Source organism: Geotrypetes seraphini, chromosome 3 (genome assembly GCF_902459505.1).
Source record: "Geotrypetes seraphini chromosome 3, aGeoSer1.1, whole genome shotgun sequence".
Classification (NCBI taxonomy): Eukaryota; Metazoa; Chordata; class Amphibia; order Gymnophiona; family Dermophiidae; genus Geotrypetes; species Geotrypetes seraphini.
The window spans coordinates 92179927-92198280 of record NC_047086.1 but is presented as its reverse complement, the minus strand read 5'-3'; the positions used below and the strand labels follow the sequence as shown (position 1 = coordinate 92198280).

The 18354-nt window shown below is 43.3% G+C and overlaps 1 protein-coding gene across 9 annotated transcripts in view; it reads left to right on the top strand.

Annotated features, from left to right (window-relative positions):
* E2F6 (E2F transcription factor 6) overlaps nt 1-18354 on the top strand; it is a 97167-nt gene that overhangs the window by 43115 nt on the left and 35698 nt on the right. For 8 of the 9 annotated variants that reach the window (XM_033939551.1, XM_033939558.1, XM_033939553.1 and 5 more), the window contains 2 exons: nt 12452-12496; nt 16459-16506. In XM_033939551.1, the coding sequence (XP_033795442.1) occupies nt 12452-12496; nt 16459-16506 (93 nt within the window). The remainder of the gene's footprint in view (nt 1-12451; nt 12497-16458; nt 16507-18354) is intronic. The other variant, XM_033939550.1, reaches the window with a different exon arrangement.

Here is an 18354-nt window from a genome sequence, read left to right as displayed (position 1 = left end):
ACACATTCTGGATAATATCCTCTGTTCTTTCAAACTAAGCAGGCATTGTCCGTGTTGGGTGTCTCATTTAAAGTTTGAATGCCAACCCACTCTTGGGGGTCAACTTTGCTTTTTTTTTTTTTTGCTTGGCTTGGCTTCCTGTGCTTTGGATTCTTTCTCTTCTGTTGCTATGTAGGCTTATTTAAAAATAGTCTTTTTATCTTAGTATTGAAATGTGAAAGACCAGCGTGTTTTACTGTGGACTTGTTTTCTTTAGTTCTGGAAGTCTGTGTGGGACATCCCTTTCTACACTGATCATAAATTTATTTTGTTGGAGCACATTCATTCTGAGGTACAAGGTCCAAAAAGTTTCTCTGGTGACTAAATACAGTAGAATCCCAGTTAACTGGCACTCTTAACCAACCGGCAAAAAAAAAAAAAACCTGTCTCCTACACTCCTCAGACAACCTCCATAGTCATAAACTCCTGACATGGCGATCCTCAGCAGGCTGCTTTGAAGAGGAAGGCAGACAATAAAGAGCAGTAGCAGCGGCGGCAGCGGGCCTTACAGTGAGTGAGGGATGGAGGGGGGAGTCGCCAGCGTGTTCCCTGCATCCGTGTTCAGAAATGGAATTCGGCATGGAGGCACTCACCACGTATGCAGGGAACACGCCCTCCTAAGTACACATGCACGCTTAGGGTTTTATTATAGAGGATTTTTTAAACTTATAGACTGCGTAAGTCTAAGCGGTACACAATCATACATACACAAATTGTAAAACTCAAACAAAACAACATAAAATACTACAATAAATTCAAATCAATCTTTCCTAATTTTCTCTAAAAAAAAAAAACAAAAAACCAACACATTAAACCTGGAACAATCAAAGAACCCAATGAACTTAGAGAAAAGCTTCTACAAACAATTGTGTTTTTAGTAATTTCTTAAATGACATGCGATCCTTATACAATCTCACAATGCCTGGCGTAGAGTTCCAAAGATTTTTTCCAGCAATGGAAAAAAATAGCCGTTCTAGATTTCACATAGCAAATCCCATCTTCTTTTAAGCTAGTTAGTAACATCCCCTCTACAGATCACAAATCTCTAGCTGGTTGATAAACTTCCCACAAGTTTTGAAAACGAGAAGAAGCCGAAAAATACAATATGTGGTGAACAACACTACTTTATAGCATATCCACTGTAACCAATGTACAGATCTTAGAACTGGAGTGATATGTTCAATCCTAGGGAAACCCACTAATAGTCTAGCAGCTGAGATTGCAGTAATCAAGCCGAGTCAACAACAAAGCTTGATCAACAGAACGAAAATCTGTGCGGTTTACAATTCAGTTTTAAAGCATAAATTAATGGTAATAATAACAAAGACCACAAAAGACAGCTTAAGAACAAAACTTGATACGTAAGGAGGGAAGTAACTAAATTATAATAAAATAAATTAAAAAAAGAAGTGGATGACACAAAGGGAGGTAGGATAATGAAAATGTAGACACTTGAATGTGAGAGGAAAATGTCAGTTTATGTCTCGTAGGCATCTTTGAACAGAAATGTCTTAAGATTTGCTCTGAATTTGGATAGATAATCTTCCTGTCTCAGATTAGTGGGAAGGGCATTCCATTTTTTCCATAAAGTTGGTGCCACAACTGAAAATATGGTTTTACGTGTGGTGTCATAAATGATATGATGAATTGATAGTATTGAAAGGAGGCTTTGTTGGATCCAAAATGGCGATGTGGTGAAAGGACGCGCTGAAAGGTCGTGCTGTAGAGGCGCACTGAAAGGCCGCATTGTAAGGATGCACAAACAGGTCTTGGTGTTTTGAGGAGTTAGCCTATCATACCTTGCTTCCCTTTCGTCTTTGCGTTGGGGAAGAGGAAAGGAAAAGTGCAGGAGCCTCCACCGGTGGCACCATCTATTCCAGGAATGAGACAGCCTACTCTTGACTACTTCTGAGCTCTAGTGGGACCGTTGACCTCTTCTCCTTCAGTCACGCCCAGTCGAAAGTTTACCAGAAGCCCAGTGTTCAGCAGGGGAACCAGAATAGGGTAATATCCCTTGCGAGCAAGGGGGAGCGGACTTCTGAGAGTTTGGAGTTTTCTCCAAAGGAAGAAGAACAATTGATGCAGGCTGCTTCCAAAACCTTGAGTCAGGAAAAAGTGAATAATCTAATGAAAACTAAGACCTGGATAATTCTGGTTTCAGAAAAGCAAGAGATATTAAGACCCGACGTTGTGACAATTGAATCACTGTGGGATGCCATTAATGCCTTACAATCTTCTCTATTAAAAGAAGTTAGACAAAATACTTTAGATTTAAAAAATATTTCTGATGCAGTTTGTGCAGGTTGCCACCAAATATGGACAAGAAATGGACTCCTTAAGGGCTAGAATCCAGGTAGTGGAGACCTGTGAATCCTCAGTGGTAAAAATTATATTGCAAAACATTTAGAGTATCTTGAAAATCAATTGAGGCAATTTAATCTAAAATTCTTGAACTTTCCTAAGACTCCACTAATTCCAGCTGCAGATATGTTTAAGAAATTTCTGGTGGACATTTTGAGGATGCCATTGGAGGCACTTCCTCCTATTACACAAGTTCAGGGTCGAAGAATTTCTGTTGGCCCAGAGGCTACAGCTGAGAAAGAAGAACCCCTGGGACTCACTGCCTTTTTGGCATCCTCTCTGGAAGTAGTGACTCTTAGACTACATTACTGGTTTCCTTCACTTTTGAACTAGGCCGCAACAATGTTCTGAAGCTTTCCTATAGATATTTGGACTCTCAGTTTTTAGGGTCTAAAATAAGAATATTTCCTGATTTGGCAACAGACACACACATAAGGCAAAAAGCCTTCCTGGCTCTTCGAGAAGGGTACAGGCTACAGTATATCTGCTAATTTTGTGTTAAGATTTCCTTTTATTTGTTGTATTATTCATGAAGGTAAACAATTTCAATTCTTTGACCCTAAACAGCTTGAGGAATTTCTATGTGCCAGAGAAGAAATTAATGTTATAGTGTAAATCTCATACAATTGCTGTAGACTGGCAGGGAGAAGGGCCCAAACGCGTCCTTTCATTGTGATTGTTCTTTTTTTTGTTCTTATATTAACCTATTGAGATCAATTTTTCCTAAATTTTGGATCATAATTGCTTAAAAGTTGTGGGTGAAGAATGTTAAATATTTCCTATCTATTTTGAGGTTTATTGTATTTCAGGAATTTCTTGTTAATCTCCAAATTGTTGGTGATGTAAATTTGCAAACTAATAAATAATAAATGGAAGGAGGTTTTGTTGAGTACATCGAAATAATCTTGACATTGTGTAAGGAAAGAACAATCTATCATTAAATGACAGGGAATGTACTCATTTTGTTTTGAAAGTAAGAAGTAAGATTTTAAATGTAATGCGATGAGAAATAGGAAGCCAGTGTGCATTAGTGCTGCCAGATTTAGAAAAAAAAAATTGATTCGATTCAGCCTATTGAAATGATTTTTTGATTCGATTTTCCTGCCCAATTGGGTGTTTTTTTCAAACATCCTGGTGGGTTTATTTTATAGCCTCTTCACCCCCTTTGCCTTCTCTTAACCACACTGGCGCTGTGGTATAAACAAACAAAAAAGACTTTTCCTTTCTCTATTAAATCCTAGCTCACATTTGCAGTCTAACACCAGCTCTGGCAGGATACACGTTTCAAATCTGACATATTGTAATCATAAAACAGAAAATAAAATTATTTTTTCTACCTTTTGTTGTCTGGTCATTATTCAAATCTTGTTGGTCCCAGGATCTGGTTGTCTTGTGATAACTTGCTTGCCAGGGTCTCCATCTTTCTTCTTTCTCCATGCTAACCATCCATCTTCCATCTCTGTCCTCCCTTTCCATTTCCCTTCCCTCCCCGGAGGTCTGGAATCATTCCTTTTTTTTTTGTCTCCATCCACAGATCCACCTCTTCTCAGCTACCCTTTCATCCAGCATCTCTCCCTCCTTCTCCACCACCCCAGGATCCATCATCTCTCCCTTCTTTTCCCAACTACCCTCCCATCCAGTATCTCTGTCCCCCCCTCCACACCATCCCTTGTGTCCAACTTCTCTCCCTTTCTGTTCCTTCCCTCCCTAAATCCCATTGTCCACCATCTCTCTCCCTCTCCTCTGTTTTTAGACCCATTATTTCTTCCCCCTAAAGTCTGGCATATGCACATTTCTTTGAACTCCCCCTTCCCTCCCTCCCTCCATGTACGTCTACACCAGGGCCCCCCTCCTCTCAAGGTCTGCCCCCCTGAAGGCCTGTGCCACCATTCTTGAAATTCTGCACCCCCCGAAGCCTGTCCCCCTGAAGGCCTGCACCCACCCCTGAAGGCCTGCCTGTCCTCCTTGAAGGCCTGTACCAGTACCCTTGAAGGACTGTACCCCCCTCCCCCCCGGAAGGCCTGCGTGTTCCCCCTGACCTCCCGTGCATCTGCCTGCAGAGAGGATTGCTTGTGCTAGTGATCTCTGCAAGCTTCTATAGGCCTTGGGAGATGTCTTCCCTCTGCCGCGGTCCCACCCCTCCTCTGAAGTCAGAGGCAGGATCGCGGCAGAGGAAACAGCTCCGAAGGCCTAGAGCAGCTTGCAGAGATCGCTAGCACAAGCGATGCTCTCTGCAGGCTTCTGAAATGAGGTAAATGGATGCGCGAGAGTCCAGGGGGGAAGCCGGACAACAGCAGGAGGACAGGGGGGAAGCCGGACACCAGCACTTCCCCACTGACCCTCCCCCCCCTCGCCCTCTAAAGCAGGAGCATCAGCGGCTGGCCGCTCTTGCTTTAGGGGACAAGGGAGGAGGGTCAGTCACCAAATTGGGAGGCCGATTTTTGTTTGTTTGTTTTGTTTTGAATCGATTCACCCGAAGTGAATCAAATTATGAATCGGGCAGCACTAGTGTGCATCTTTTAATAGACATGATCATATTTCTTGTCCTTATAGATAGAAACATAGAGTATGACGGCAGAAAAGGGCCTTCGGCCCAACAAGTCTGCCCACTCGAATAACCCTCCCTCCTAAACACTCCTTCGAAGTGACCCCACATGTTTGTCCCATTTTTTTCTTAAAATCGAGCACATTGTTGGCCTCAACTACCTGACGTGGAAGATCATTCCAACGATCAACCACCCTTTTGGTGAAGAAATACTTCCTGATGTCACCATGAAATCTCCCACCCTTGATTTTTAATGGATGCCCTCTTGTAGTCATAGGTCCTGTGAGGAAAAAGATGTCTTCTTCCACCTCAATACGGCCAGTAACATATTTGAACGTCTCTATCATGTCTCCCCTCTCTCTGCATTCCTCGAGAGTGTATAGTTGCAACTTACCTGGGCGTTCTTCATATGGGAGATCCTTGAGTCCTGAGACCATCCTAGTGGCCATTCGCTGAACCGATTCCATTCTCACCACATCCTTTTGATAGTGTGACCTCCAAAATTGAACACAATATTCCAGATGGGGTCTCACTATGGACCTGTACAACGGCATTATAACTTCAGGCTTTCGTCTGATTTTGATGACTGTGTTTTGTATAATCTGAAGTCTTCTGATTTTCTTCCTGCGTGATTCCTTGATAAAGAGAATTACAGTAATCTAGATGAACGATAACTAACGAGTGAATAAGAATGTTCAGGGATTTGGGTTCCAAAAAAGATGAGATTGAACGAATCATTTTTAGTTTGTAGAAACATTTTTGTATGATTGCTAATTTGCTGATGAAAGGAAAGTTTATTGTTAATGATTACACCGAGAAGTTTTATGGTGGTATCCATTTCAATGGGTATTGAACTTATTGATTACACCGAGAAGTTTTATGGTGGTATCCATTTTAATGGGTATTGAACTTATACAGATAGGTGTCTTTAGTGTTTCCAAATCTGTAATGGGAAAAAGAACAGTCTTTGTTTTAGTGATGTTTCATGAAAGCATGTTTTCTTCAAGCCATAGGCTAATTTTATCCATTTTTTAATTGATTTCTTGAATATCTGTTAAATTGTGCAATTGGATAGGGTGAAGAAGCTGAATGCCATCTGCATACGCAAAGACAATGAAACCTATTGATTGTGCAAGGGTCAATAAAGAGGCTAAATCAAGGTTGACAATATCCCCATAAGTAAGGAAAGAAGAAGTGACCTGCAAATGGGGGTGGGAGGATGATAGTGTGAGGTGGGAAGTAAGACAAAACAATTTTTACAGTAACACTCAAGCAACCAGAAACTACAATTATCAGGCATCCATCAGTCCCCATGGATGCCGGATAACTGAGAGTCTACTGTAGCTTACATTAGTCTATCCAGTCAGCCCATCTGCATAGCTGATCAACTCTACAATCCTTCCTCTCCCTTGGAGATTCTCAGTGGTTGTCCTTTACATTCATGAATTCAGGCACTATCCTTGTGTCTACTCCTTGTGTCTACTAACTCTGTTGGGAGACGGTTCTTAATTTCATTCCTATAGTTTTGGTTTATGCTTTTTTTTTTTTACCAAACCCCTTCAGCGTTTTGAAAGGATGCTATCACACAAAGAGCTAGTTGGATGGGAAGCTCTCTTCAGAAATTCCTCCTTCCTTTTCATTGTGCCAAGCCTATCCAGACAAATGAATTGTGTCTGTTCCTAACCAGAAGATGGAATTAGAGAAACTAAGTATAACCAGTGCCAGTGCAAGAATAAGAGCTGGCATGGGATGGTAAAACTCGGTATTACTTTACTTCAAGTGGATGGACAGGTTGAGCTGGTGAGGTAAAATTACATAAGTAAGCCTGATTCCCTGGTGTTCAAGGTTGAATTTGGAAGGGCCTTGGCCCCTTATGTCATACTGCAATCCATTCCTTCAGTTGAGTCAGGAGTTTTATCTCCTCTACTCAAAACTTTGGTGTACAGGCTCCATCTCAATTAGCAAGTTAGGGAGGTCCCTGGGACCCTTTCCAGCTGGGGGATAATAGGCTGTTCTTTCTGACCTCTATTGTAGGGGGTTCAAAAAAGGGAGGTTACCCAGCTCAGAGCACATGGTTGATGACTAGACCAGAGCCATCTGCTTAGTGCTCAGCTATCCCTTCCATCCCCATTTCCTTCATTCTGATCTTCGGATGGTCCAGATGGTTTCTAGTGCCACTGAGATGGCTTAATTCAACACACAGGACAGAACCAGAAGTGCAGAGATGATTTTGGAAGACAGATGGCTATGTAGCTGGGCAGAGTCACTGTCATTTGCGAGGATAAATGTTCAAACTAAACTAAACTAAACTAAATCTTGGGTTTATATACCGCATCATCTCCGCAGATGGAGCTCGACACGGTTTACATGGTTAGGGAAGGAACGGAACTCCAGTGGAATTATATAAGTAAGAGAGAAGAGAGGTTAGGTGTGAGAGTGCCAGGAAAGGGACGGGGTTACGTTTTGGAGAAGAGCCAGGTCTTCAGATGCTTACGGAATGGTAGAAAGGGGCTCAAATTGCGGAGAGGGGAAGGGAGACTGTTCCAGAGCTGAGCGATTCTGAAAGGGAGGGAAGACCCAAGTTTACCAACAAGGGAGATGCCTTTTAAGGAGGGGTAGGATAGTTTTAATTTTTGCATGGATCTAGTGGAGGTTGGATTTGAGGAATTCCAGGATAGAGGGATAAGAAGAGGAAGGATACCATGGAGGATCTTGAAGGTTAGGCAGGCACATTTAAAGTGGACCCTGGAAATAACGGGAAGCCAGTGGAGTTTGGATAGGAGCAGTGAGACATGGTCAAATTTACTTTTTGAGAAGATAAGTTTGGCCGCGGTGTTCTGGATTAGTTGGAGTCTGTGAAGGCTTTTCTTTGTTAAGCTTAGGTAAATGGAATTGCAGTAATCCAATCTGGAGAGGATAATGGATTGTACGAGGACGGCAAAGTGTTTTTGGTGGAAGCAGGACCTCACTTTCCTCAGCATGTGAAGGCTGCAAAAGCATTTTTTTATCAGGGAGTTGAGGTGGTCGTTGAAGGATAATGATGAATCTATGGTGATGCCCAGAACTTTGCTAGAGAACTCCAACTGTAGAGAGGAGCCTGTGGGCAGTGGGATGGAAGTGGGTAATTGATCAAGTTTAGGGCCGAGCCATAGTAGTTTGGTTTTGGACTCGTTCAATTTCATTTGTACAGTGTGAGCCCAGGATTGAAGGTTGGTTATGCAAGAAGAAATGTTAGCTGCGAGATTGGTGAGGTTCGCGTCGGTCTCGATGAGGACCAGGATATCGTCGGCGTAAGTGTAGAGTGTTTCTAGGGGGGATAGGTGGAGAAGATTCAGGGAGGACATATAAATGTTGAAGAGGATGGGAGATAGGGGGGAGCCTTGTGGGACTCCACATGTCGGTTTCCATGGGGAGGAAGAGGAACCATGTTTGGTGACGGTGTAAGAGCGAGAACGTAAAAAGTTTGAGAACCAGTCAAGGACTGTAGAACTAATGCCTATCTCGGAGAGTAGGAATATTAGAATGTCATGGTGGACAACGTCAAAGGCAGCAGAGAGGTCGAATTGAAGGAGAACGGCAAATTTTTTGTGAGAATGAAATTGTTGGATCTTCGAGATTAGGGAGGCCAGGAGGGTTTCGGTACTGAGGTTGGGTCTGAAGCCGTGTTGATAGGGTAGGAGAGTTCAAGCAGACTTCCTCAGTCATACAGTGCTGGATCTGAGCCAGGAGAGTGGGAACTGTACTCGGAGATCTTTCAGACATTGGTGGAGCAATGAAGGCCCCCCCCCCTCCCAGCTTGCCAAACGGCATTCTGATGGAATGTGAAATGCCCTTGCTTTTTCAGCTGCAGCTGGAGATAAGATCTCGAGGGATCAATAACCTGGTACAACCTTAGCCCCGTTAGGAACCACTGTAATATGTTTCTGCCCTGGTCACTCATAGGTAGCATGCATCGCAAAGTGGCCAGCCATCTGTTTCTTTTGATCCTGGTAGCACCAGATTGACCCCACTGCCTGTGATACCCAGATCACCTTCATCTGCTTATTGCAGTATGCGTACCCTTGGGGGTACGTGGCATGGCCGCTGGGAAAAATGTTCCCTGCCCACTCATCCATCAAAGCTGCACTGCCACTGCCAGGAATCCCTCCTTGCTTCCCGCCCCACCAGCTGAAGCTGCTGCAGGGGATCCCTACCCCCACTCTCTCCTCCCTCCCAAAGCCGACCCATAGGGCTTCCCTCCGATGTCAGAGCTGATGTCAGAGGAAAGCCTTCTGAGGGGGGTAGGTTCCCAGTTACCTCCTTGCCACACTTGTTCCTTCTACCTTCAGTGGCTTGTTGAGGGGACACGCAGCCGATAACGGTTCACAAGCAACACGTAGCTGACCTGGAAACCTTCTCTCCGACGTCAGAGCTGATGGAGGGAAGGCTTGTGGGTCAGCCACGTGCACCGTGTGAATCACTGTCTGCGTGTCCCCCCAACAAGCCGCTGAAGGCAGATGGAGCGAGTGCGGCTCGAACAAGTAAGGGGACAAGATCTTTCTGGGACAAAGGAAGAAAATGGGTCTGGGACAAAGGAAGAAAAGGGAGGGGCATGATTCTGGGACAGCGGCTAGAATGCAGGGAGGGGGCACAAACTCGACTCAGAAGGAAGGGAAGTGGCATGAACAGGGACACAGAAGAGAGGGAAGAAGGGGGCACTATTTTGGGACATAGGAGGGAGGGAATAGAAAGGGAGAATTGGGCATGTGTGAGTGAGAGGGAAAGAGATGGTGCACATGGAGAAAGGAAGAAAGATGAAAATTGTGCATAGAGGGAGAGAGGAGTGAGGTACAGATGCATGGGGAATAGAAGTATGAGAGGGAGAAATGTTGGATATGGTGATGGAGAGAAAACAAAGAGACAGATTGCAATGGGATACAAGGAAGAGGAATGTTTTACATAATGATGGAGGGAGAGATGTGTCATTATGCTGGGGAGAGGTGATAGAAGGAGAAATGGGCATGGGCTGATGGACAGTGGTGAAAAATTCTGCACAAGATCCAGGGGTTGAGAGAGGATGAAATGTTGGATGTGACAGTAGAGGTGGGTGGGAGAGAAGCCTGAGTCTCTGAAGACATATGGACAGTGAGAGGTGGAGGAGAGAGGAAGAAAAGTTGAACTCATGGAGGGACAGAAAGAGATTTGGGGGGAAGGGAATGAGGTCTGTAGGAGAGGAAGCATGAAGGAGGCAGAAAGAAAGAAAAATTGGATGCACAATCAGAAGACAGTGCAACCAGAGACTCATGAAATCACTAGATAACAAAGGTAGGAAAAATTATTTTATTTTCAACTGAGTGATCGAAATGTGTCCATTTTGAGAATTTATATTTGGTGTCTATATTTTGCACTATATTTTTCTGTTTTTCTATAGTTTACTAAGATGACATTGCATATTTGCATACAATGTACTTTTTATTATTGTTTTTGATTAGCATTATGTATATGGGGTTGAGGTCAGGGGCGGAGTCTGAGCAGAGCTTGGACGGGGTTCTCAGTTGATATTTGTTAGACTTAGGGGGTACTTGGCTTGAAGAAGTTGAGAAACACTAACTTATTGGATTCCCCCTCCCCCCATTTCCATTTCCCAGGAGCAAGGGAATTTTGGTCTAGGGGCCAGTTGTGATGGAGGACCAGATCCCTTTTGGTTTGATATGGTCTGTGAGAGGAGAGACCTGAAGAGCAAAGATTACTCGGCATCTATTATCCCTTCTCTGCTGAGAGTCTGCAGACATTTCACCTTTGTGTTTTATGTTAAGAGTTTTGAAAGCATTTGAGTGTTGGTCTGAAAAGCAGGAATTGACCCATGAAAGGCGCAGTTGTATTTCATCTTGGCCTTCTTATAAAGGGGCCTTGTTCTTCATCTTGAGAAAATTCAGGTTATGGCCTTATTCTGTTTCCAGGGCAAGTTTCAGGGAATGTGATGTGATGTCAAGTTCTTGTGTGGGGTCAGACAGATCTGCCCACCTCTTCAGGCAGTTCTCCCACAAGAATCTGACCTCAAAGACCATCTTTTAAATTGCAGTCTGCTTAGTGAGGCAGGTTTCTGAGTTATAGTCCTTTTTCTCTTAAATGGATGACGAGCAGCTATCAGAACAATGCCACTATTCTTACCCAAGATAGTGTCACTGTTTCATCTTAAACCAAATGGTTTTTCTTCCAGCCTCAAAGGAGCATGAAGTCCTCTCCTAATGTAGAATTCACAAATTGAATTTCCGCAGAGTTCTGCTATGTTATATGGACATTTTGCTCTTCTATTACTTGCTGGATAAAATCAGCTATATAAGTGGTTTATATACTGAGATGTAAGGCAGTGCCGAGTGGGCTGTGCTGAGCTGAAGTGATGCACGCTTTGGTCCAGAAGACATTTGTAGTGCAACAGAATGGTCCATCATTACATCTACTATAATAAAACCCTAAAACACTTCAAATTTTGTGATCCCTGCGTCCGTGATCCGTAGCTCCGTGCCAGTAGAACGAGCCTGTGGCGGTTTTCTGGCTCCTACTGCGCAAGCGGAGTTAGAAATGGCGACCACGGATGCAAGGAGGTGGAGAACACTCCAGTGATTCCCCCTCCCGCCCTCACTCACTGTAAGTCTTGACATATCAAAATCTGGCCCGCCGGCACAAACTGCTGTCGCCACTGCTGCTCTTCATTCGCGTCTGCCCTCCTTTTCAAAGCAGCCTGCTGAGGATCGCTGGCCGACTGTAGCGAACCTCGCAGGCCGCTCTCTACCTCGGTAGCACGTTCCCTTTGACGCGATACTGTACGTCAGAGGAGGGGTGTGATCGTGTCAGAGGGGACATGCTACCGAGGTGGAGAGCGGCCTGCGAAGTTCGCTACAGCCAGCTGGCGATCCTCAGCAGGCTACTTTGAAGAGGAGGGCAGACGCGAATGAAGAGCAGCAGCGGCGGTAGCGGTTCGTGCCAGTGGGCTAGAAGAGACCAGGAAGCCGGGATGGAGGGAGGGTAGGAACGGCAGTTTGGGAGCAGGTATTAGGGAGCAGGGAAGAGGTGCTGCTGGACAGGGGGGAGATAAAACGAAGGGAGAAGGGCTGCTGCTGGACAGGAGGAGCAGGGAAGGGGTGCTGCTGGACAGTGGGGAGGTAAAAGGAAGGGACAAGGGTTGCTGCTGGACAGGGGGAGCAGGGAAGGGGTGCTGCTGGACAGGGGGGAGGTAAAAGGAAGGTAGAAGGGCTACTGCTGGACAGGGGGAGCAGGGAAGGGGTGGTGGTAGACAGCCAAGGAGAGAGACAGAAAGAATGAAAAACAGACACACACATCTATTCTAGCACCCGTTAATGTAACGGGCTTAAAGACAAGTTCCTTTATAAAACATTACAAGATTGATATGTTCGCCAGAGGGGACTGCTTTTGTAAATCTCATTTGTTTGGGCTGGTATGGCAGAATGAAAAGGAAGGTGAAATTTAGTTTACTTGTTAATTTTCTCTCTTTGAATTCTGCCACAGCAGTCCAGAGCTTACCCTGGAAGACTGCAGCTACAAGAACCCCAGGTATTTTCTGTCTCCTGATGGTTGAAAAGAAAGGGAAATATTGTTGTAAATAGTTAAAAGGTTTGTAGAAGAATGTGCAATTTTGGGTTTCTGCAGTTGCTCTCCATCGGGGTGCAGTATGGGTTTCTTTGATCTGCTCAGACAATAGCGCAGGGGTAGGGAACTCCGGTCCTTGAGAGCCGTATTCCAATTGGGTTTTCAGGATTTCCCCAATGAATATGCATTGAAAGCAGTGCATGCAAATAGATCTCATGCATATTCATTGGGGAAATCCTGAAAACCCGACTGGAATATGGCTCTCGAGGACCGGAGTTCCCTACCTCTGCAATAGCATATTGAGGTTTACTGGTCTGCGCCCAGCCCTTATACCCAGTTTGACTTGGTTTCTCAACCTCTATCTGATGGTTATAAAGAGACAGTCAAGTTAGATTGCTGTGGCAGAATTCAAGGAAAAAAAATTAACAGATGTGAATAGATTTTTCACCCTTATTTGGAGAGGTGGGAGGGTTTCTCATAAATACTTGCCATATTCCCCTTTTCAATCTGCAGATCTCAAATCCCTCTCTTCCCACAAGCTACCTGGAGCTGAGACTATCAGAAGTTGGAGGTGTGAACTGTGGGAGTATCCTTAGACTCACTTCCTGCTTATAATGTGGGTTTAATTGTGATATGGGGAAACTTATTGTATGAGCACAAAAATGAAATACAAATAGAAACAGATAAAATGGAGACTTAAATATATTTCAATCATAATAGTCAAGAGCTCTAAAGGTTTGTAGACAGAAACTCTGTCACAAAATCTTGGTTCTTAGAAATCAGGTTTTATTGAGATGATTCTTTGTTGATATGACCCGACACAAGACGTCTTTCAGCTACTCAGGGGTGTTTCAGCTTCCTCAGGGGTCTTATAGTCGACAAACAAAGTCTGTTAAGTCATTCAAGGAATATTCATGAAATTAGGAAAGTATATTGCCCAATTGTTGAGTAATAAAACGTAATGGCCGAGAGCTGAGATTGTTGTGAACCACTGACTATTTATTTGTATAATTTAATATACCACCACAAAGTTATGAAAGTATCAATGTGATTTACAATAACCTTAAAATAAAAATGAACAACAAAAAGAAATTAACAAACAAGCACATATGGGAGGGAAGGGAGGGGAGAATGTGAGACAAAAATATAACCAAAATGTGTGTTAAAACAAGAGGAATAAACAGTATAAAACTTTAAAATTAAATGGAAATAAGACTTATTTTAAACAGCCATTTGTTTAAGCAGATTTAAATCTAATGCAAGAAGTAACCAGTCTCAAAGAGGTAGGAAGCCTATACATAAAAAAGTAGGAGCTAAACAGCCTAAAGCAGAAAAACAAAAAAATTAAGGACTAATTTTCTAAGGGCTCTTTTTACAAAGCCGTGCTAGCGGTTTTATCGCACGCACCGGATTAGCACGTGCTATAATGTGCGCTAGCCAGAAATATACCGCCTGCTCAAAAGGAGGCGGTAGCGGCTAGCGCATGCGGCAATTTAGTGCGTGCTATTCTGCGCGTTAAGGCCCTAGCGCGGCTTTGTAAAAGGAGCCCTAAGTGATTAGTATCTGAGGATCACAATGTTCTAAGCAGTTGATATGGAATGAGAAGGTTAAATGGTTAAAAAGGACAACCAGTGTAAAATGATTTGTGAGCTAGAAGAAGAATCTTGAACTGAATTCTACTGGCCACTAGCAACTAGTGCTGCTCAAATCAGCAATTGGAAATTTTGAACAAAAATAACTAACTTTTATAAAGATTTCAAGGTTTATTAGTATTTGATTAGATCGCTTATCAAGTATTTCTAAGCAAAATGCAACAATAAAATTATAAGAACATAAAGGGGTCCTTTTACTAAGGCACGCTAGCCATTTCAGCGCATACTAAACGCTAACGTATGTGAACACATCAGTTATATCCTATGGACGCATTGCCATGCGTTAGCATTTAGCGCACGCTAAAACAGTTACTGCACCAGTAAAAGGACTACAGAGTAAATACAATAATAAAATTATAAGAACATAAAGCAATTTAAGTGCTGTGTTCTGGAGCAGCTGTAAATGCTGCATAGAATGCTGAAGGAGACCTACACAAAGGGAGTTGCAATAATCTAAAAATGTAAGTGGCAGTATGTTAAAAGATATAAATAAATGATATCCACTTTTGTTAAAATACAAAAAAGGGTAAAACATTTTAAAAGGAAAAAGTACTTATACTCAAATTATTGCCCACATGTGATAAGGAGATCTCCTTGCAACTCTGTTCTTTTGTAATGATTTACAGAGCAGAACAGAAATATAGTTTGAGGGAAGTTCCTCGTGCCCCTCCTTCTCTTTTTGTCTGTTTCAGTGGAGTTTTATTGCTTTGCTACTAACTGAAGAGGGAGCTGTTCTCCATTGGTGAAGGGGAGGAGTTGAGAGATTTGGGTGACACATTTCTGCAAAGTTTGCGACTATAGGAGGACAACAATTTCAGTAGAGAACCCTATGTCTTCTAACAGAAAGAAGATTACAGAGGTAAGAACCTAATCTTCCAGTCTTGTGAATAATGCATTGTGTTAAGTTACTAAAGATATTTATTGTCAGGTTATCAAGGCTTTTGTTATGATCACAATTTAAGAACCAACAACAACAAAAAAGCTAGATTTGGATCCATGCAAGCTATACCAGTAGCAATAACAGTTCCCGTATTCATGATCTCTCATTGAAGAGAAAATAGCCAGTAGGTGAACTGAGACTAATCTGTGTGCACCTGGATCTAGCTGCAGAAATGGTGAAGTGTTTTTACCTGTCCACTTACTATGTGTGTCTATTTTTATTATACCTTATTTTTCGCTCTATAAGATGGACTTTTTTCCCCCAAAACAATTGGTGGAAATAAGGGTCCGTCTTATGGAGCGAATACCCAACCCCGGTTACCTTATTTTAATTCTCGCTGGAGTTGCCTCTCTAGCGGCAATGCGGCGAACAAGGCTGCCTGCCTGGTCGGCTGACACGGCTGTCTCCCCTTCTCTAGCGGCAGAGCAGCGCACAAGGCTGCCTGCTTGGTCCCGCGCCGCTTCCTGCGAGAACGGAAGTTGCGCGGGACCAGGCAGGCAGCCTTGTGTGCCGCTCTGCCGCTAGAGAGGCAGCTGGAGACAGTGAGTCCTGCTTCCCACATGAGCAGAAGCTTACCCGACCGGCTTCTTATGATCTTATGCCTGCCCTGTCCCTACCTGCCTGCTAGCCACTAGACCACCAGAGAAGGGACAGGGTACAGAGCCTGTCAAGGAGTGTGGAGTTGCGTGCAGAGCCTGGCAGTGAGAATTAGGATCAGAATGTTGTTTTTTCTTATTTTCCTCCTCTAAATCTAGGGTGCGTCTTATGGTCAGGTGCATCTTATGGAGCAAAAAAAATATGGTATGTATGTGTTGCCTGTCTAACGTAATCTCTGAGTGGCTCACAATAAAACACTGTATATACACATGTAATTTTAGAAAGTTTCTTTTGCCTCTTATATGATCAGCATAAAAGTATGTACCTATTTTATAAAAACACAAAAAACAGGGAGGAATGGAGGGAAGTATAGTACAGATTCAAAAATATCACTCCAAAACAAAAGCACTGTACAAGCCAAGAAAGCTAGCTTATTACTTAAGCGAAAAAAAAGCCTCAGACAAACGGAGAGGTGTACCCACACTCTTCACCAAAGCATCATAGGCAAAAAACTTGTGCGAAAGTTTTTTGCCTATTTTATAAAGACACATGGGCACATACTTGCTCATCAGTAAAATTATCCTTATAATATATATGTTTTATTTGCACTATGATTAGCTTTTGTGGATCTTTATGTAGTTGGCAATACTCTTGTAAGGTTTTTGGAAGACTTTGCCATGTTATATATTGTCTGACTACCATTGTGACCGGTGTTTTTGTTTTCCTGTTGTGTACAGAGCCCCTATGGAGTTGTGTGGCGGCACTGAACCTGTTGCAGCTGCAAGGAAAGTAGAGTTCTGTATATAAGCAGAGATCACTGAACTGCAATAATTCTATTTGCAAGGAACTGTAAAGTCTGCCACGCAAAATCCCAAAATCTTTGCTTTACCACAGTTTAACCATATGATTGGTAGCATATTCAGAAAATAATATACATAATAGATTTTTCTGCAAAAACATTTCTACTTTCACAGATATCCTGTTTACTGGCTATTGCTGAGAGAATGTGGTAACCTGGTTGCTGCCTATTTTGCCATTTTAAAACTAATTTGGATAAGCCAAAAATCAGGAAAAAGATTCATTGTCCTCCATAATTATGCACTGTGCCTTGTTACTTTTGTTTAGCCATACCTGTGACCAGTGGCATACCTAGGATATGTGAAACCTGAGGCTGGTCATTTAACACCCCCATATAAAAATATTTTTTAGTAACCCTCACTGTTCTCCAAAAGTTAGTAAAAAAAAATGTATTAAAATTAATCCAATAAAATGATTACTATAATTTCATTTTCTATTTATCAATGTTTATCAGTATAGCTACAATACTACTTTATTCTAAAGCAAAAAAAAAAAATATATTTTTTTACCTTTTGTCATTTCTGGTTTCCTCATCTACTCTTCACTTTCCATTCCATCCAGAGTCCGCCCTCTTTCTCTGTCCCTTCCATTTTTCTCTGTCTCTCCACTCCTTCCCCTTCCTTCATGCTCTGGCATCTCTCTCTTCTCCTTTCCTTCCCTCCTTCCCACTCACCCCATGACCTGACATCTGCTTCCCTTCCCCCATACTCTGGGATCTCTCTTCTCCTTCCCTTCCCCTCCATGCTCTGTAATCTCCTTTCATTCCTTTCCCTCTCTCCCTTCGATGGTCTGGCATCTGTCTCCTTCCTTCCCCCCATTCCTCGGCATCTCTCTCCTCTCCTTCCATTCCATCTCTTCCTTCCCCTCCATACTCTGTCATCTCTTCTCTTTCCTTTTCCTCCCTCCTTTCTCCCTGGTTTGGCATCTCCTTTCCTTCCTTCCCCTCCCTCCCTTCTTTCCCCATGGTCTGGCATCTCTCTTTCATCTCCTCTCCCTTCCCTGGTCTTCCTTCTCCCTCCCTCTCCTTAACCGGGTGAAGCATGTCTCTGCCACTCCTTCCCTTCTTCTCTCTCTTTGTCAACCCCCAGTCCTTAGTGCAGCATTCATAATTTGCTGCTCTTTCTGGTGTCGGCCTTCCTCTCTGCCGGGTACTACCTACTTCCTGTTACTGCAAAGGCAGGACCCGGCAGAGAGGAAGGCCCGACATCAGAAAGAGCAGCAAGTTCTGAATGCTGCCGGAAGAAGTTCCTAGAGTTGAACCATGACGCCAGCCCTTGCTTGGAGCCCCCTCATATAGGCTGCACCCTGGGTGGATCCCCACTGGTACATCACTGCCTGTGACTCATGCAATTTTGTGACAGTTGCTGTATTCACCACTAGGATTTGACCCCTGGATATCAGCTGGCTGTCATATTAATTGCCACTTGTTCCATAGCAGAGCACTATTCTGTAGCATGCTTTCAAGTTTACTTAGCCTTCAAGGCACACTTAATTACATTGTGGAAATCTGTGATTCCTAACCCAGGAGGAAAGTAGCATCAGTCTGATATCTGATCAACCGTGCCCTGCTGAATTTGCAGACCCTGCTCATTGAGATATAAGACTGAAGGTGCATACACATGTAGGAAGCTTTCCTGCAGCAGGAAGACATGAGGGGAGGGTAAGGTTGCCAGATTACTATCTTAATCCAAAGAAGAATTGTTAGCCTATATTCTCTCATGGTTTAATATCCTTTCATTCCTTATTTAAAGAAAAAGATGCTCTGTGTGTGCTAT